The sequence below is a fragment of the Pituophis catenifer genome, unplaced genomic scaffold, assembly GCF_029215685.1.
Source record: "Pituophis catenifer annectens isolate HBS135680 unplaced genomic scaffold, rPitCat1.0.hap2 SCAF_2, whole genome shotgun sequence".
In the NCBI taxonomy this organism is placed as follows: Eukaryota; Metazoa; Chordata; class Lepidosauria; order Squamata; family Colubridae; genus Pituophis; species Pituophis catenifer.
In genome coordinates, this window is record NW_027256882.1 from 90,132,336 (window position 1) to 90,147,759 (window position 15,424).

Below are 15,424 nucleotides of genomic sequence, written 5' to 3' on the forward strand. Positions count from 1 at the left end.
GGGCTGCCCTCTCTGACTGAGTGTCAGATACCTCTTGGGCTGGAGCAAACATTTACAAAAATGGCTCTGGAACTATCCTGAGCTACCCTCTTTTTAAAAACTTTATTATGGCAAAGGGCTTCCTGCGGGATGCAGTGGACCGGACACAGATGACTCAGCTTCAAAGCAAAGCTTACCTTTTATCCTGGTCACTCACAATGACTTCTGTGCTAACCATTTCCTTTCCTTTTGCTTTCCATGCTAGAGTAGAAGCTCTAGAATAATTATCCAAGCCAGATGTCAGCATATCAGACTTGCTTGCCAGCCTACTTGGTAGAAAAACAGACCTACCCCAACCAGTTCCAGAACTGCTTTGGTAGCAGCAGAGTAGGGATTTGGTAGCCTTTTCCATGGCTTCTGGAGACTGAGCCCAGTGTGTTTGCCTTCTGGCTGAATTTGGCACAAGGATCAGATAGGGCACACAGGCATATTCAAAGCAGGACAAGTACAGATGCTGTGACCCTTGAAACTGAGGTGCCCCTCATCATCTCCAGACTGAGGCCTGTGTTGTCCCTGCCTAGGGCTTTAGCACTCAGCTTCTGAAACCATGAAAAGGGAGCTGTCCTGCTTGCCCACTTCAGCCACAGCAGCAGCCAGCTGGTTGAGGTTTCCATTGGGGAAGTGACGTGCCTCCCATAAGTTCAAGATCATGGCTGTTGGGCTTGGTTTTGAAGCAAAGTAGCTGAGATGGCTGTGGAAAGAGGGAAAGAATACAAATAAAAAATGCCAGCATTTCTGTGATTGCAAACCTCCCCAGCTCTCTTATCAGAATTGCACAGCCCACATTACTACCCAGCTCACATATTTCTGTACCAGCAAGTTCCATCTTCCATACTACTACACTTTTATAGAAAGAATCCTTATACCTGTCAAGGTGCAGGTTCTGGGCTAATGCCCTCCAGTCAGCCCCACGGGCCACTGGGGCATCCAGACTACTTATGATTTTCTGGCGGATAAGAAAAGGAATCTTGAAGGCACTGGGGCCCACCAGGGCAGGAGAGCCAGCCTCATTGTCTGGGGGTAGCCAGTCCGAAAACCGTGCATCCTGAGAAAAAGAGACAATTATTAGGTCCTACATATACTCTCTTTGTGGTAAGTATTCTGGGCTGAAAGAAAGAGCTAAAAGTATATAATAACATGGCTGTTTATTCTATTTGGTCAGATACAGGTTTTAAAGAGAATGAGGGTTCCTAACTATAATGTTGTTTCTTTCCAAATATCCTCTAATTTGGCAACTCAGTTGGCTTTCTCAAACAAAAAAAAAATGAAGTTATCCGACCACTCCTCTAGCCATTGAAATTTCAGCAAGCACTAGTCATATGCTTTCAAGCATTTCTCCATATACTCTAGGTTATTAGAAACCTCTTTATATGAAAGATATAAGTTCCCCAGCTTTATAGGTCAGAGTTTATGAAGCTAGGAAGGAGCAAAAAAAGCTATATGGCTCTTCCTTGCACTTCTACTTGTTTGTTGGCTATTAGTGCAGAGATCTGATTTGACCAAATCTATTATTGTGTCTGGCATGGGACTTACTGATTTAAGGTTAATTCACTCTACAGGCTATTAAGTAAAAAAAAAATTAAAATATGGCTGAAATTCTGCATTATAAATCAACACTAAATTGGTGTTCCTTGTTTCTGGCAATACAACAGTGGGTATGGGTTTGGGGCTGCCCTTATCCAGGAACTGAAAATTTCCATCTTTGGTTTTAGATAGGATAGCAGTTTCCCACTTGGACCCAGTGTGCAATTTGGGAGTCCTGTTAAACTCATAGCTTCTGCTTAAAGAACATGTGGCAGCCTTGGTCAGGTCCTTTGTGCATCTAATGTGTTAACTGCACATGTTCCACTCATGCCTTAATCACTTCTTGGCTAAACTACATGGGGCTGCCCTTGAAGACCATGTGGGAGCTGCTGCTAGCTCCCAGTAGGTTTCAAGATGCAATTCAAGATGCTGGTTATCACCTACAAAGTCCTATATGGTACAGGGTAGCCTGTTTCTGGTTCTTTCATTTCACTCCCTATGTTCCAAAAAAGTGGGCATGACACATGAGGAGAAAAGGGACATAATATAGGTGAGAATGCAGTCCTAACAATCAACCTGGTTCATGAACTGTTAACAGGAAGTCAGGAATATTTGCCAGAACAGGTCTGTAATTTATTGTTTTCTGAGCACACGGATGGCTTGGCACTGGCTTTTACAATAAAAAAAAATAACAGGTAGAAGGATTGTATACAAGACAAAATCCTGTGACACAAATCTGCTCTGACGTCTACTCTTAAGTATGTTCAGTAGGACCTCTATGAGATCATACCCAATATTCTAGCTAGAAAGCCACATAAGGAACATGAAAGCTATTCAAAAGCTAGGTAATAGGTACTCAGTAAAATACCTGCTGAGCTCCACTGTATGGTTAACAGGGCTCATCCAATCTAATCCCTCCTCTGCCAGCACAGGAGACCCAGCCAAGAAGTTAACAGAAGTTCTCACAATCTCCATTCATTGTATTCTACCCCTTACCTTGGCAATATTGAAGTCAATATTGAAGCTTTGCCCATCACCCTCCACCTGCCAGATCCAAATTTTGCATGCCAATTGGCATGTGTTGGTGCTGAGTCGCTCCAGTGTGAAGGTACAGTGTAGATAGGGCTGCAGCCCACTCCAAAGATGGTAGAAGGGAATTTCCTATAAGGAGAAAGGCCAGATGCAAATTACAAGATGATGTTTTTCTAAAGGATTGTGAAAAGGCTTCTTGGCTGAAGTTACAAGCAAATGCCAACAGCCTCAGCTGAACCAAATACAGGTTGGTACCAAATAGCAGGTGCATAACTGCTGTCTGTTCCCAAATTGACTAATAACTGGATTGTTCAGCAATGCGGATTCAAAGGGGAATTATGTATGCATTCACATTGCATTTCTAAACAATTATTTGAAGAGGCTGAATCTAATCCAAGAAACAACATGGTTGATTTAAGGAGGGAGTAACAAGTGTGATGTGTGCTGCTCATATATTCCAAATCACTTTTCAAACCACTGCAAAAAAGAGAACAGTCAGATTTTCTTGGCTTCAGAAGTGATATTCCTGGCCTATAGATAGGTTGGTTGTTACAACTCTGTTCAAGTGTTGTAAAGAATATGGGCATAAAAGGGCAAGAGTAACTAGCAATTTCAGACAAAGAACCAGTATTGTCTTGCCTTGGAAAAAAAATAACCCCAGGATTAGTAGAAACCTTGCCTGGTAGCTGACTAGGAGCTTGCTCTTCCACAGTGAACTGGGCACATCATGGATGGAAAGACGCAGATTGTGATAACTGTCCTTGAAGTGCAAGATTCGGGGAGCACCGATCAGCTGTCCACCCATCTGCTTCTCTATTTGTACCACTTCCTGTAATGGTATGAACACAGGGGACATGCCTAACTGAGGGGAATTAAAGAAGCAAATACTATCCTGTGGTTACTAAGCTACAGTTCAGGCCTTCAGGGGGGACAATGTGTGAGAAAATAGTGGTGGTGATGGTGAAAAAAAATGTGTACATGTAAGTGTCTGTGTGATGGCATTCCATGCATGTCTAAATGCAGAGGGATTAAAGTAGTTGTAGATATTATGTGTGGCTCTCAAGGCTGAAATTTTTGCCCAGTGACTGAATAGGCAAGGGATACTAAACCTGAGCCTTCAAAGATGTATCAAAACCCTAGAATCTTTGGATTTTGGAGTTTATTTATTCATAAAATTTATAGATTGCCCAATGACTCAAGTGATTTATAATTAAAAAACTACCCACAAAACACTAAGAGAGCCACAATTAGTCCCAGAGACATTATATAACCCAAGAAAAACCAGCGGAGACTTAACCTTTGTTCTACCTTAGGGCCTCGGATAAATAGCCAAGTTATTTTTGCAATTTTTTCTAGATTTCTTAAAAAGTCCATTCTTAATGGGACCGTAAGTGGAAATTACTAAAAATGGGGAGCAGCTTTATTAATGCAATCAATTTTTATTAAATATAAATATAAAACAAATTACATGCTTTCCTAAACCTGTCTCTTTTCTGTAGTCTGGTCTATAGCATACTACTGCTGAGTCAACCATTGGCTTGAAATACAGGATTCCTAATAGAAATTCACCAGTGGAGCCAAATTCCCCAAGTGATGATGCCCTCTCTTCATTGGATGTTAATGTAGCCATCCATCCATTAGGGATGCTTTAGTCTGGATTCTTGCACTGATTATGGGGTTAGATTGATGAGCTAGAAAGACGCTTCCAGCTCTGTTATGTTGTAGAGTTCAGTAGCTTAACTCTAAACCATGGAGATTCTGCATTGTGGAAACAAAATTCCTGGATTGAAAATATTAGCACACTAGAAGAAGATACTAGGATTATTAAAAGCTTTGGTGGTGCAGCAGACTAAAGCACTGTTAAGTAACACCAGCTGCCTGCAATTACTGCAAGTTCAAATCTCACCAGGCTCAAGGTTGAATCAGCCTTCCATCCTTCCGAGGTAGGTAAAATGAAGACCCGGTTTGTGGGGGCAATAAGCTGACTTTGTATAAAAAAGAACACCGCTGGGGGGGGTAGGCAAAAGCCCTACTAAGCAGATATATACAAAAGTATGAAGGCTATTGCTTAACGCATTGTAAGATGCCCTGAGTCTCCGGAAAAGGGCAGCATATAAATCGAACCAATAAATAAATAAATTATGGGAAAGGCTGAATAATTGCATAGGGAGAAAATAGGCTTCCTGTGTAGGAAAGTGTGGATAATGAACAATTTCCCTTTGTAAATGGCTTCACTATATATTGTCTCTACCATCAAGGTCAGTCAGTTGCCTGAATTAACCAGTCTTCTCGCTAAAAAAAGCTTTGGTGTGTGTTACATATACACTGAAACAACCACTACTAAGGGAAGCAAAAGGCACACTCATTCAAGTACTTAAAAAGCACGGCACCATTATGCTGTGCTGCACTGTTTTCAAAGGGGCTCTCTGCCCCACCACCTGATGAAATGAAGTACTCCACTGAAGATCTGCAGAGCCTTAATCCTGCAATTAGGCTAGGATTGTTTTGTTAAAAGTTGTGCTCTGGCTACGTGATCAAAAGTACTGAAACGACTCAAGTACAAATGAACAAATAATGAGTCCTTGAAAAGTAGTAAAAAACATTGTACTCCAACATATGTGAGATTTAAGGAAGGCGGCTTCAAGGGACTGCACGTGAAAGAGTTTCCTGATGGAGTACCTTAAGTGCATCACGGGTGTCACTGAGGCAATATACACGGACATCATATTCCAGCCCAGTACAAGTTGTGGGTGCAAAGAGAACCAGTTTCAGGCGCTTTGAAGCAGCCATGCTGAGTGATTCTCCCACCAATGCAAAGCGGCCCAATTGCTCTGTGAAGATGTAGCAAGCTTGGGGTTCCAACTGGCAATGGAACAGTTCAGAAGATCCTGGGTCTCCCAACTGCAGTACATCCTAAAAAGGCGGAAAAGGAAGACAATTGCCACATCAGAAAAAGAGAAATGGCAAAAGAGCAGAACATTCACATCAATATCAGAGAGAGGGAGAGAAAGAGAGAGAGAGATTAGGGCAGTGATGGCTAACCTTTTTGCCATCGCGTGCCAAAAGCGGGGGGAGTTGCGTGTGCGCGTGCCCACACCCATAATGCACCCCCCCCGCACATGCATGTGTGACCCTCCGCACTCTCCCCTGCTTTTGGCACACAATGGCTCAGTGGGCCTGCTAGGCCCATTTCTCGCCCTTCCCAGGCTCCAGAGGCTTTCTAGGAGCCTGGGGAGGGTGAAAATGGCCTTCCCCACACACCCCGGAGGCCCTCCGGAGGCCGGAAACAACCCAGTTCCCAAGTTCTGGTGGGACCGGAAGGCCCAAAAATCGGTTGGCCGGCATGCATATGCATGCTGAAGCTGAGCTAGGGCAATGCTCGCATGCCCACAGATATGGCTGTGCGTGCCACCTGTGGCACGCGTGCCATAGGTTCGCCATCACGGGATTCGGGCAAACCCAGAGATAGTGGAAGAGAGCACCCCTAATGAACATGTGACAAAGAATGGCAGGTTGACATATCACTTGGCACAGATGGAGTCACAACAGTGCTTCACCGGTCTATCTAGTAAGGACTGCAACTTAAGCCTGAGTGGAACAGGGTGGTAGTGGTGTTTTTTTTCCAGCATCTCTACTGCTTGCATTCCATTCAGTTGCTCTAAGGGCCCTGGCTGCATCCCAATCCTCACTGCAAGGCACAAAGTAGAACTGCCTCCTCGGAGAAGCCTGTGAGATTCTCTCTTGGTCTTGTGGATCACGCAACCCATTAGATTGAATCAGTAGTGTAACAGGGCTGTGTATATGCTGCAAAAAATCAAAACCATACAGTGGAGCACTTGAGGCAGAATTTAGGTGTTTTTTTTTTTAGAAAAACAAGGCAAAGACCTGGCTTTGGGAATGCGAAAATAGGCTTAAAATTATATCCAAGGAAACCAGACAAATGATTGATTCATGGTATTTGGGGTGGGGGTGGGGGGAGAGTGGGGGGTGTCAGTGCTATTCTTGGTTGTTTACTTAATTTATTTGGATTAGTTCCGAGTATCTCATCACTGGTGTTATCTGGCAGAAGAATAATCATACATACAATGCAAAACGAGAAATCAATGCATAAATAATAACATAGCACTGAAGACAAATCCACTGAAACAATAACACAGAGATTTAGAAAAAAAAAAAACCTCTTGTAGCAAAGCAGGCCAATTATATTAAAGCAATGATTAAATAATTAATATCCACTTGAGGATATTTTGACATTAAATTAAGAAACTTAGAAGAAGAAAAGGACTTCACCTGGTGTGAAGATATATTAATATAGGCCCCAAGCAGCTTTTCCAGGGAGAATTCTGAGCGGCCATTATCGAGAAGGCCCTTACTGTTGTGGCTGCTTTCCAGAGTAAGGAGACTCTTGGATTTTACCATTAGATGAGCCTAGGGCCCAAGTGCTAGGAACTACGTAGAAACAACGTATGTTTTGCAAAGCCAAACAGGACAGGCTGCTGGATTTTAATATATTTTATAGGTTGCTAAAAGTAGTGTATTTGGCATGACATTCATCTGTTTTGCATAAAATACAGGTAGTCCTCGACTTACAATCACAATTGAGCCCAAAAGTTTTGTTGCTAAGTGAGACATTTATTAAGTGAATTTTACCCCAACATATCCACCGCAGTGATATGTTAGTAACCCGGCTCTTAAGTGATTCTGGCTTCCCCATTGACTTTGCTTGTCAGAAGGCCACAAAAGGAGATACCCAGGACACTGCAACAATCATAAATGTGAGTCAGTTGCCAAGCATCTGAATTTTGATCACATGATCGTGGGGATGCTGCAAGTGTGAAAAATGGTCATAAGTCACTTTTTTCAGTGCCATTGTTACTTCGAACGATCACTAAATGAACTGCCGTTAAGTCGAGGACTACCTGTCGTCCGAGTGTTGCGACAACCCGTGAGTTGCTCAACATGTACACTCCAGGCTAGGCCTCACCTCCCATGTGCCCTCACAGGACTGTTTCTTGAGGCGCAGGTTCCAGGTCTCAGGATTTGGCTCCACACAGTGATCTATGGCTAGGATAACAGGTCTGGTGAGCAGCACCCCCGGAGGGCCACAACTAACAATGGGGCTCAGTAAAGTCTGGCAGCCTGCCAGCGGAAGCCTTGGCAAGAGAGAGAAGCATCAGTAATACAAGGAAGGGTCTTAAGAACTCCCCCACCTCCATGATCCAGTCATCGGCTACTTTCTCTTGACCATAATCCCAGTTAAAACAGAAAAGGAACAGGATCTGCAACCCCATTAATTCAGGTGAAGGTGGTGGTGGTGGAGGGACACACAGCATGAAGAAATAGAATGGGATTAATATCAGCAAGTATTATGACAATAATACACCCAGAGATGATTCTTTGGTTTTAGAGATTAGGAGTTATCAAGAAGTGCATCAAAGATCAGCATTAATACAATAATCCTGGCAACAGCAGAACTCTCTCCTGGTTACGGCAAGGGATTATCACTGGGGAATTTCTGCCAAGAAGAAACTCCAGAAGAATTTTGACAATACAGCAACAAATGGCACCATTGAGCATCTTTCTTCCAGCAGAAACTGGGAAGAAAAAAGGGATCGGGGCATGATTAGTAGTTAAGGTCTGGTAGCCAGTTCCTCGACTTTGGGCAGCCTGCAGGGTGCTTTCTGCTGGCAGCTCCACTACCTTTTTTAAACAAGGTGATTATCCTGAATGCTTGAGGGCAGGCCCAATTTAGACATCCCCATCAAATCTATCATCTCTGCCCTTAGACAGCACCAAGGGGATTCTGGGAAGTAAACAAGCCCGCATGGCAGAGGGCGACCTATGCTTGTTGCTGACACAGCCCTGAGCAATGAGAACAAGGAAGAATGAGTTGCAAGGAGCCAGGAGACAAACATTAAAGAAAATAATATTTTTTAAATATCATGGACACTGCAGCATAAATACCTCTAGAAATGGCTTGGTGGTCCTAATAAAGGATGTATCCTCTTTATTATATTATCTTCCCCTATGAGCTTGATGCAGGGAACATTTCCACTTCTTTCAATGAAAACTATTTTCATGCTCTATCTTCAAGACTGCCTCTGTCCCTATGAACTCATAAGTGAATCTACTGTTTACTTTACATCACTATTTATTTCAGGCCATACCATGGTAGGCTTGAGAACACTGCCTGGACCACTGCAATGCTCTCTACATGGGGCTCCCCTTGAGGAGCACCCGGAGGCTCCAGCTGGTCCAGAATGCGGCCGCGTGGGTGGTTATGGGAGCGACGTGGCGCTCCCATGTGACCCCCCTCCTGCGCGAGCTGCACTGGCTCCCGGTGGTCTTCCGGGTGCGCTTCAAGGTTTTGGTTACCACCTTTAGAGCGCTCCATGGCTTAGGACCGGGGTATCTACGAGACCGCCTTCTGCCACCAGTAGCCTCTCACTGACCAGTACGCTCCCATAGAGAGGGGCTTCTTAGGGTGCCGTCGGTCAAACAGTGTCGACTGGTGGCCCCCAGGGGGAAAGCCTTCTCTGTGGGGGCACCCGCCATCTGGAACGAGCTTCCCCCGGAGATACGGAGGATCCCGGATCTGCACGCTTTCCGCCGTGCCCTCAAAACATTCCTATTCCAGCAGGCTGGCCTGGCCTAACCTCTTTTTTAAACTGTTTTTAAATTTTTAAATTTTAAATTTGTCTTATGAATTTGGGGTGTTTTAAATTTTGTTTTCTGGGCCAAATTATTTAAGTGCATTTTAATGGTTTTTTAACATTTGTATTATATGTATTTATCTTTTGGTTGTTCACCGCACTGAGTCCTTCGGGAGTAGAGCGGTATACAAATTCAATAAATAATAAATAATAACACCAACAATACAAAGGGTTGAGAGTAATTACCATTAAAGGAGACAATGTTATCTATATACAGTGGTACCCACTACATCAGCAGAGACAACTCTTGGCATGTCCGTCTGCAGGACTGCAGATTAACAAGACCATGGCATATTATCAGTTGGCAGGTACCCACAACATCCTTTGACCAGGGATGAAATGCTCCCGGATTGGACCGGACCGCCCGATCCGGTAGTGATTTTTCCCTATGGTTCAGCAATCTGGTAGTGATCGCCGCCCAGGTGTCATTACTTCCTGGTTTTAGCACACGCGCGCACATGTGATGCGTGTGCGCTTCCAAACCAGTAAGGAAGGTAAGTAGATTTCACCCCTGCCTTTGACTCTCACAGGGGTATATACATATACCTGGTTTCAAATTAGAGGACAGAAAGGGCATAGGCCTGTAAGGGTTCTCAATGAAGTTTTACAAAAACGGAGATGTAGGAGCACATTGTGGGCATGATAAATGACAGGTAAGTATAGGTAGGTTAAGGAAATGAGCTATGTACCTCACGTCCTCTTGCTTGTGCAGCGTTAGGTAGATTTCATAGATTTTCCCCCGTGGGATGGCATCAGGTGGGATGAGCAAGCTGACACCTAAAAGACAAAGGCGAGATGGCTCAAGGGGTACCACCCACTGCTTGCAGGCAAGCTGCCTTCCAATTTCACAGGCAAGCTGACACTGAAGAACAGGTTTTGGTAAAAGGCTGCTTAGCTAAAAGAGGCAGGGAAGAGGAAATGAGTAATCCCCTCCTCATAAGAAATCCCAGGGGGAAACAATGTATCTTCTTGTGTTCAGTTTATCTATGGAAATGTTTCTTTTCCCATGTAGGAATCCAGCCAGAAAGAAAAACCCTTTCCCTTGGATGCCTGTGCTTAAGTAATGATCCAGAGGAGAACTAGAGCATCAGAAAGCTTTGCTGCTCCCACTGTAGCCACCCTCCACATTGTCAGCCCTATATTTTCCCTACTTGTCAGCCTCACCTGTGTTGGGTATCATTAAACGTCCACCCAAGAAGTTGAATGTTCCATACGCCATGTTGGCACCACCCCTGGGCAAGGAGCGGAAGAAACTCTGGGTAGAGAATCGTGAGACAAAGTCTACCGGATCAGCACTGGGAGAGCTGTGGTGAAGTGTGTGGCGTCCGCTGCCCAGGGGACTAAGCAGGTGCCCATTGCCAATCTGGAACTTGCCCGGCCCATCCTGGCGTGGACACAGTGAGCCTTGGTAGGTCATGGTAGTGGTGCTCAGATCAGGCTGGATGGTCAATAAGTGGGAATTATCTGTGTGAGAGAAAGATGGAGATGATAATGGGATCAGTTGAGGTGGTAAAGACACACATTCTTGTTTCAAAACATTAAAAAAAAATCTTCCTTGGCAGAATGGAAAACCTAGCTCGTTCTTAATATTGCAGAAAGCTAGATTACTTTATAGATGCAAATGCGGATATTTTGAGTCACCTCAGGTATGTAGCAGCCTAATCACAAAACATTATCTCATCAGACAGTATTGCATAAAATACATTAACCAGCAGGGGTAACAGACTGTTGCAATGACCCGAGAAACAAAGATCTTTGTTCAGACCATCATTTTCTGCATTAATAAGGTTATGCATTTTATTTCTCAAAGACAGCTTTTTAAAGATGCAATGTAATCTCCTTTTTTAGACTCAGAGTTTTGGGTTAATAGAGCTTACAGAAACCATCTGTGCAGTCCAAATGTAGATCAACAGAATACACGTGTTGTTTTAATATCTTGTCACTTATCAAACTGTAAAAAGGAATGTTTCTAAGGCCATGAGTCATAATATGGGAGGATGGTGTAATAAAGGGATGCTTCCTTGACCTGAAACTAAACTGTCTATGTGTGTGAACATATGTGCTTGGTTCCATAAGGTCAAATATTTGTCTTGATGGATGTGTGTGTGGGGGGGGGGCATTTTGTATAGAGGACTCTTTGAAATTTCACCTATCTTACAAATACTGGAACATTTGTCTATATTTATTTGATTCCTTCCCTATGGTTTAGTCTGGCATTCACCGAGAGAAAGAAAGGAGTATTTGACTAATCAGCATAAGTGAGATATACCAGAGTCTTACATATGTCATTTCTGCAACTACTTTACACCAGAAGTAAATGTTCCTTATCTAATGGAAAACCAGCTTTCCTAAACTTGTTCTGAAAGACTGGAGTAACATCTAGCATGGTTTTTGGGTGGTGAGCAACCAGAAGAAGGTTCTTGTAGCTTTGCGCAGTGTCCCCTTTAGAGAAACTCTTAGAGACAGCAGGAAACAACTACATCCGTCTTCCCCAGACTAGCAACTCTTAGTGGCAAGGTAATGGCATCTGCAAAAGCTACACCTAAGTCCTTGGAAGACTGTAGACAGGGCATGGCTGCCCCATCCATGATAAAGGCTCCTGACATGCCAACTTCTGAAGTCTTGGTGGTATACCTCCTTGGTAGTTCTGGCTTCCAGCTGGCAAGAATTAGGATAACAGACATTCAAGAGCAGAACAAAAATGGGTGAGGGTTTTTTTCACTCGAAAGCTGCACTTCCATCTGGGTTGTATAAGGAGGCATGTCAAAAAAGTTGGAAAAATTGGTGGGGAAAAAGAAGTTAAAATGGGTAAGCCAAATCAAACTCAGTCCACTTCCGTTTTTCCTTTCCTTCTCACATGTTACCGTGTTTCCCCAAAAATAAGACCCTGTCTTATATTTTCTTGAACCCTGAAATAAGTGCTTGGCCTTATTGCCATGCACTCAAAAAGCCTGATTGGGCTAATTATCAGGGGATGTCTTATTTTGGGGGAAACAGGGTAGGAATGCAGTTTGGATTTATTAAAACCTATCTGCATCATGAACTTTCATAAGTCGTCTAAAGTCACTTCGGTGAGATGCATGGCATGCAAGTTTATTACACAAATAAATAAATGAAAAGGCTTCAAAACTGAGAAGCCTGCATCCCAGCTTGGAAGCTCCTTAAACCATGCTGTTTTAGGCTTAGCTTTTGTTTTAGTTGACTACAGTAAGATACACATGAATTTTGAAGGAGGCAGTGCACCATGCTGAAATTTAACTTATGTAAAGCTTTTCACTTCAGCTATTGGAAGACTTCTTTCAAATCTAATTGGTATAGTTATGATGAAGAAAAAGGTCAGGTGAGCAAAGTCCACCTGTATGCCAGCAATCCTCTACCTTCAACAATTTATCTCTCATCCGCAAAGCAGCTCTTCCTGTATTTATCCTGCACATTTCCACTGCTCATGTTCTTTTTCTACTGATATAATAAAAGTTTAGAGACATGGTCAGAGGCATTGTGGTTACATCTGTCCTTACTGCTACAGAAAGATGAATGAAAGAAAAGCCACCTCTCTAATAAAACCTGACAAATTTACAGAAGTTTTGAATGTGGTTCCAAACTCCATAACTGCTTGCCCAAGTGGTACCCCAAGTGATACATTCCTGAGCCCAAAAGGATTAGTATCTACCATATAGCACTTAGAGAATGTGCCAAGAGCAGATGGATACTCACCTGCTTTGGTGGGCTTGATGCCAACTGGTTGGAAGCCAGCGGTGAGAATAGAAGAGTCAGCTACATCTGAATCCAGCCCTTCCTTCTTCCGGCAGTAGACAAGGGTTACCACTAGAAGCAGCAATACCAAGCACACAGCTACAGCAATCAAGCCAACATACAGAGCCACATCCTCAGAGCCACCAGTTTCTAGAAAGGAAAACAGAGGAAGGGTGCACATTGAATCCAGTGCCAAGTTCTAGTATGCAGTAGGAAATAATTGTGCTTGCTCTAGAAGAATGAACCTAAGACTCATGATGTGCAACATCTGTTATCCATGGATTCTGCCAGGAAATGGAATTTGTAGGGAAGAGATCTGGACTGGAGTTCATTGCTTCTCATTGGGCTGATATATGGCCCATCAAGGGTCTTGCGCTGTACTCTTGTTTTACAGAAGAAATTCCTGGTTGACCGCTGTCAAACTATTTACTAAGTCTGCACTACTATTAATCTTCTCATCGTTCCCATCACCCATCTCCTCCCTCTTATGACTGTATCACTGTAATCTTGTTGCTGGTATCCTTACGATTTACATTGATATTGTTTCCTGGTTGCTTATTTGTGCCCTATGACTATCATTAAGTGTTGTACCTTATGATTCTTGACGAATGTATCTTTTATTTTATGTACACTGAGAGCATATGCACCAAGACAAATTCCTTTTATGTCCAATCACACTTGGCCAATAAAAATTCTATTCTATTCTATTCTATTCTATTCTATTCTATTCTATTCTATTCTATTCTATTCTATTCTATTCTATTCTATTCTATTCTATTCTATTCTATTCTATTCTATTCCTTGCAGCCGTAGGTCTGCAGGACCTCCAGGACCCAAAAGCTTAATTTCAGTTTTCAACTTAGAAAGGTAGGACTATATTTTCAGGAAGGCTCTTAGAGAAATTCAGATGGAAGCTGCAAAACAAGCAGTATATTTTAGGAATATTTGTAATGCTTTCATAATAACTAAAATAATGCTATCAACACAGAAGATGGGGGGTGGGGAGAGAGATTCCCCTATGAAATATATTGTCAACGTATTTAACACATCATCCTATTTAATTATATAGCCTTCCCTAACATGATTCTTTTCAGATGTGCTGCATTTCAACTTACCTTGTTTGGGGAAATGTTGACAGTGAAACCTACCATATCTGAAGGGCAGTAGTGGCTGATTTATAATAGTAACCAATGTTAGTCAGGAATCTGTGTGTCTCAAACAGAATCCTGGATTGGAATGTGAAGCAGGGAAGGCTCCTGCTTCCCTGTTCTCCCCCAACTGTTCCAGCTGAAAAGCTTTTGTGATATTATGAAAATAATGTATATGCAGGCTCTTATTCTCATAGAAACAGATTATATATTAAGGAAAGAATGGAACCACTATACACCAATGCCTTCTACCAGCCTCCTTAGTTGTCCAGGACATCAATATGAGTTACTGAAAGGTCCAATGGGTCTAGGAGAGATGCATAATCTCCATTTAGATACAGATAGATACAGATACAGATAAACAGAGTTGGAAGGGACCTTGTAGATCATCTAGTCCAACCCTCCACCCCCCCGGCCAAGCAGACCCTATACCATTTTTGACAGATGGCAGTCCAGTCTCTTCTTGAAAGCTTCCAGTTATGAAGCTCCCACAATGTCTGAAGGCAAGCTATTCCATTGGCTGATTGTTCTGTCAGAAAATTTCTCCTTATTTCCAGGTTGAATCTCTCCTCAGTTTTCATCCATTATTCCTTGTTTGGCCTTCTGGTGCTTTGGAAAATAGCTTGACTCCCTCCTCTCTGTGGCAGTCCCTCAAATATTGGAACACTGCTATCATGTCTCCCCTGGTCCTTCTCTTCACTAGACTAGCCATGCCCAGTTCCTGAAACCATTCTTCATATGTTTTAGTCTCCAGTCCTGTAATCATCTTGGTTGCTCTTCTCTGCACTCTTTCCAGACTCTCAACATCTTTTTATAGTGTGGTGACCAAAACTGGATGCAGTATTCTAGGTGTGGTCTTACTATGGCTTTATAGAGTGATATTAGTACCTCACTTGATTGTATCTCTCTGTTAATGCAATTTAGGATTGCATTGGCTTTTTTGGCTGCCGCCGCACACTACTGGCTCATATTTAATTGGTTGTCCACTAAGACTCCAAGATCCTGTTAAAGATCAGACATCCCTTCAAGGTAGTCTAGATAGGAACCCAAAACCATGAGTATGATACTACCTTTATTGTAAGATTACAGTAAGTGAAACCCTGTGACTCCTTGTCTAGTTTCTCAAAGTTACTCTTACAGTCCATTACAAGACCACCCACATAAGCAATTAATGCCATTTCCATTCCTGCCCAGAGTTGAAACCTGAGTGAAAAG

At 42.9% G+C, this 15,424-nt stretch overlaps 1 protein-coding gene across 1 annotated transcript in view; it reads right to left on the minus strand.

Annotated features, from left to right (window-relative positions):
• Window positions 1-564: 564 nt before the first annotated feature.
• The window catches only part of UNC5A (unc-5 netrin receptor A), a 96,618-nt gene continuing 81,758 nt past the window's right edge, over window positions 565-15,424 (minus strand). Inside the window, exons 8-16 of the mRNA XM_070933796.1 lie at window positions 13,023-13,211; window positions 10,473-10,772; window positions 9,998-10,085; window positions 7,580-7,748; window positions 5,275-5,508; window positions 3,275-3,424; window positions 2,560-2,724; window positions 906-1,084; window positions 565-730 (exon numbers count right to left, since the gene is read on the minus strand). Coding sequence (XP_070789897.1) covers window positions 565-730; window positions 906-1,084; window positions 2,560-2,724; window positions 3,275-3,424; window positions 5,275-5,508; window positions 7,580-7,748; window positions 9,998-10,085; window positions 10,473-10,772; window positions 13,023-13,211 — 1,640 coding nt within the window. The remainder of the gene's footprint in view (window positions 731-905; window positions 1,085-2,559; window positions 2,725-3,274; window positions 3,425-5,274; window positions 5,509-7,579; window positions 7,749-9,997; window positions 10,086-10,472; window positions 10,773-13,022; window positions 13,212-15,424) is intronic.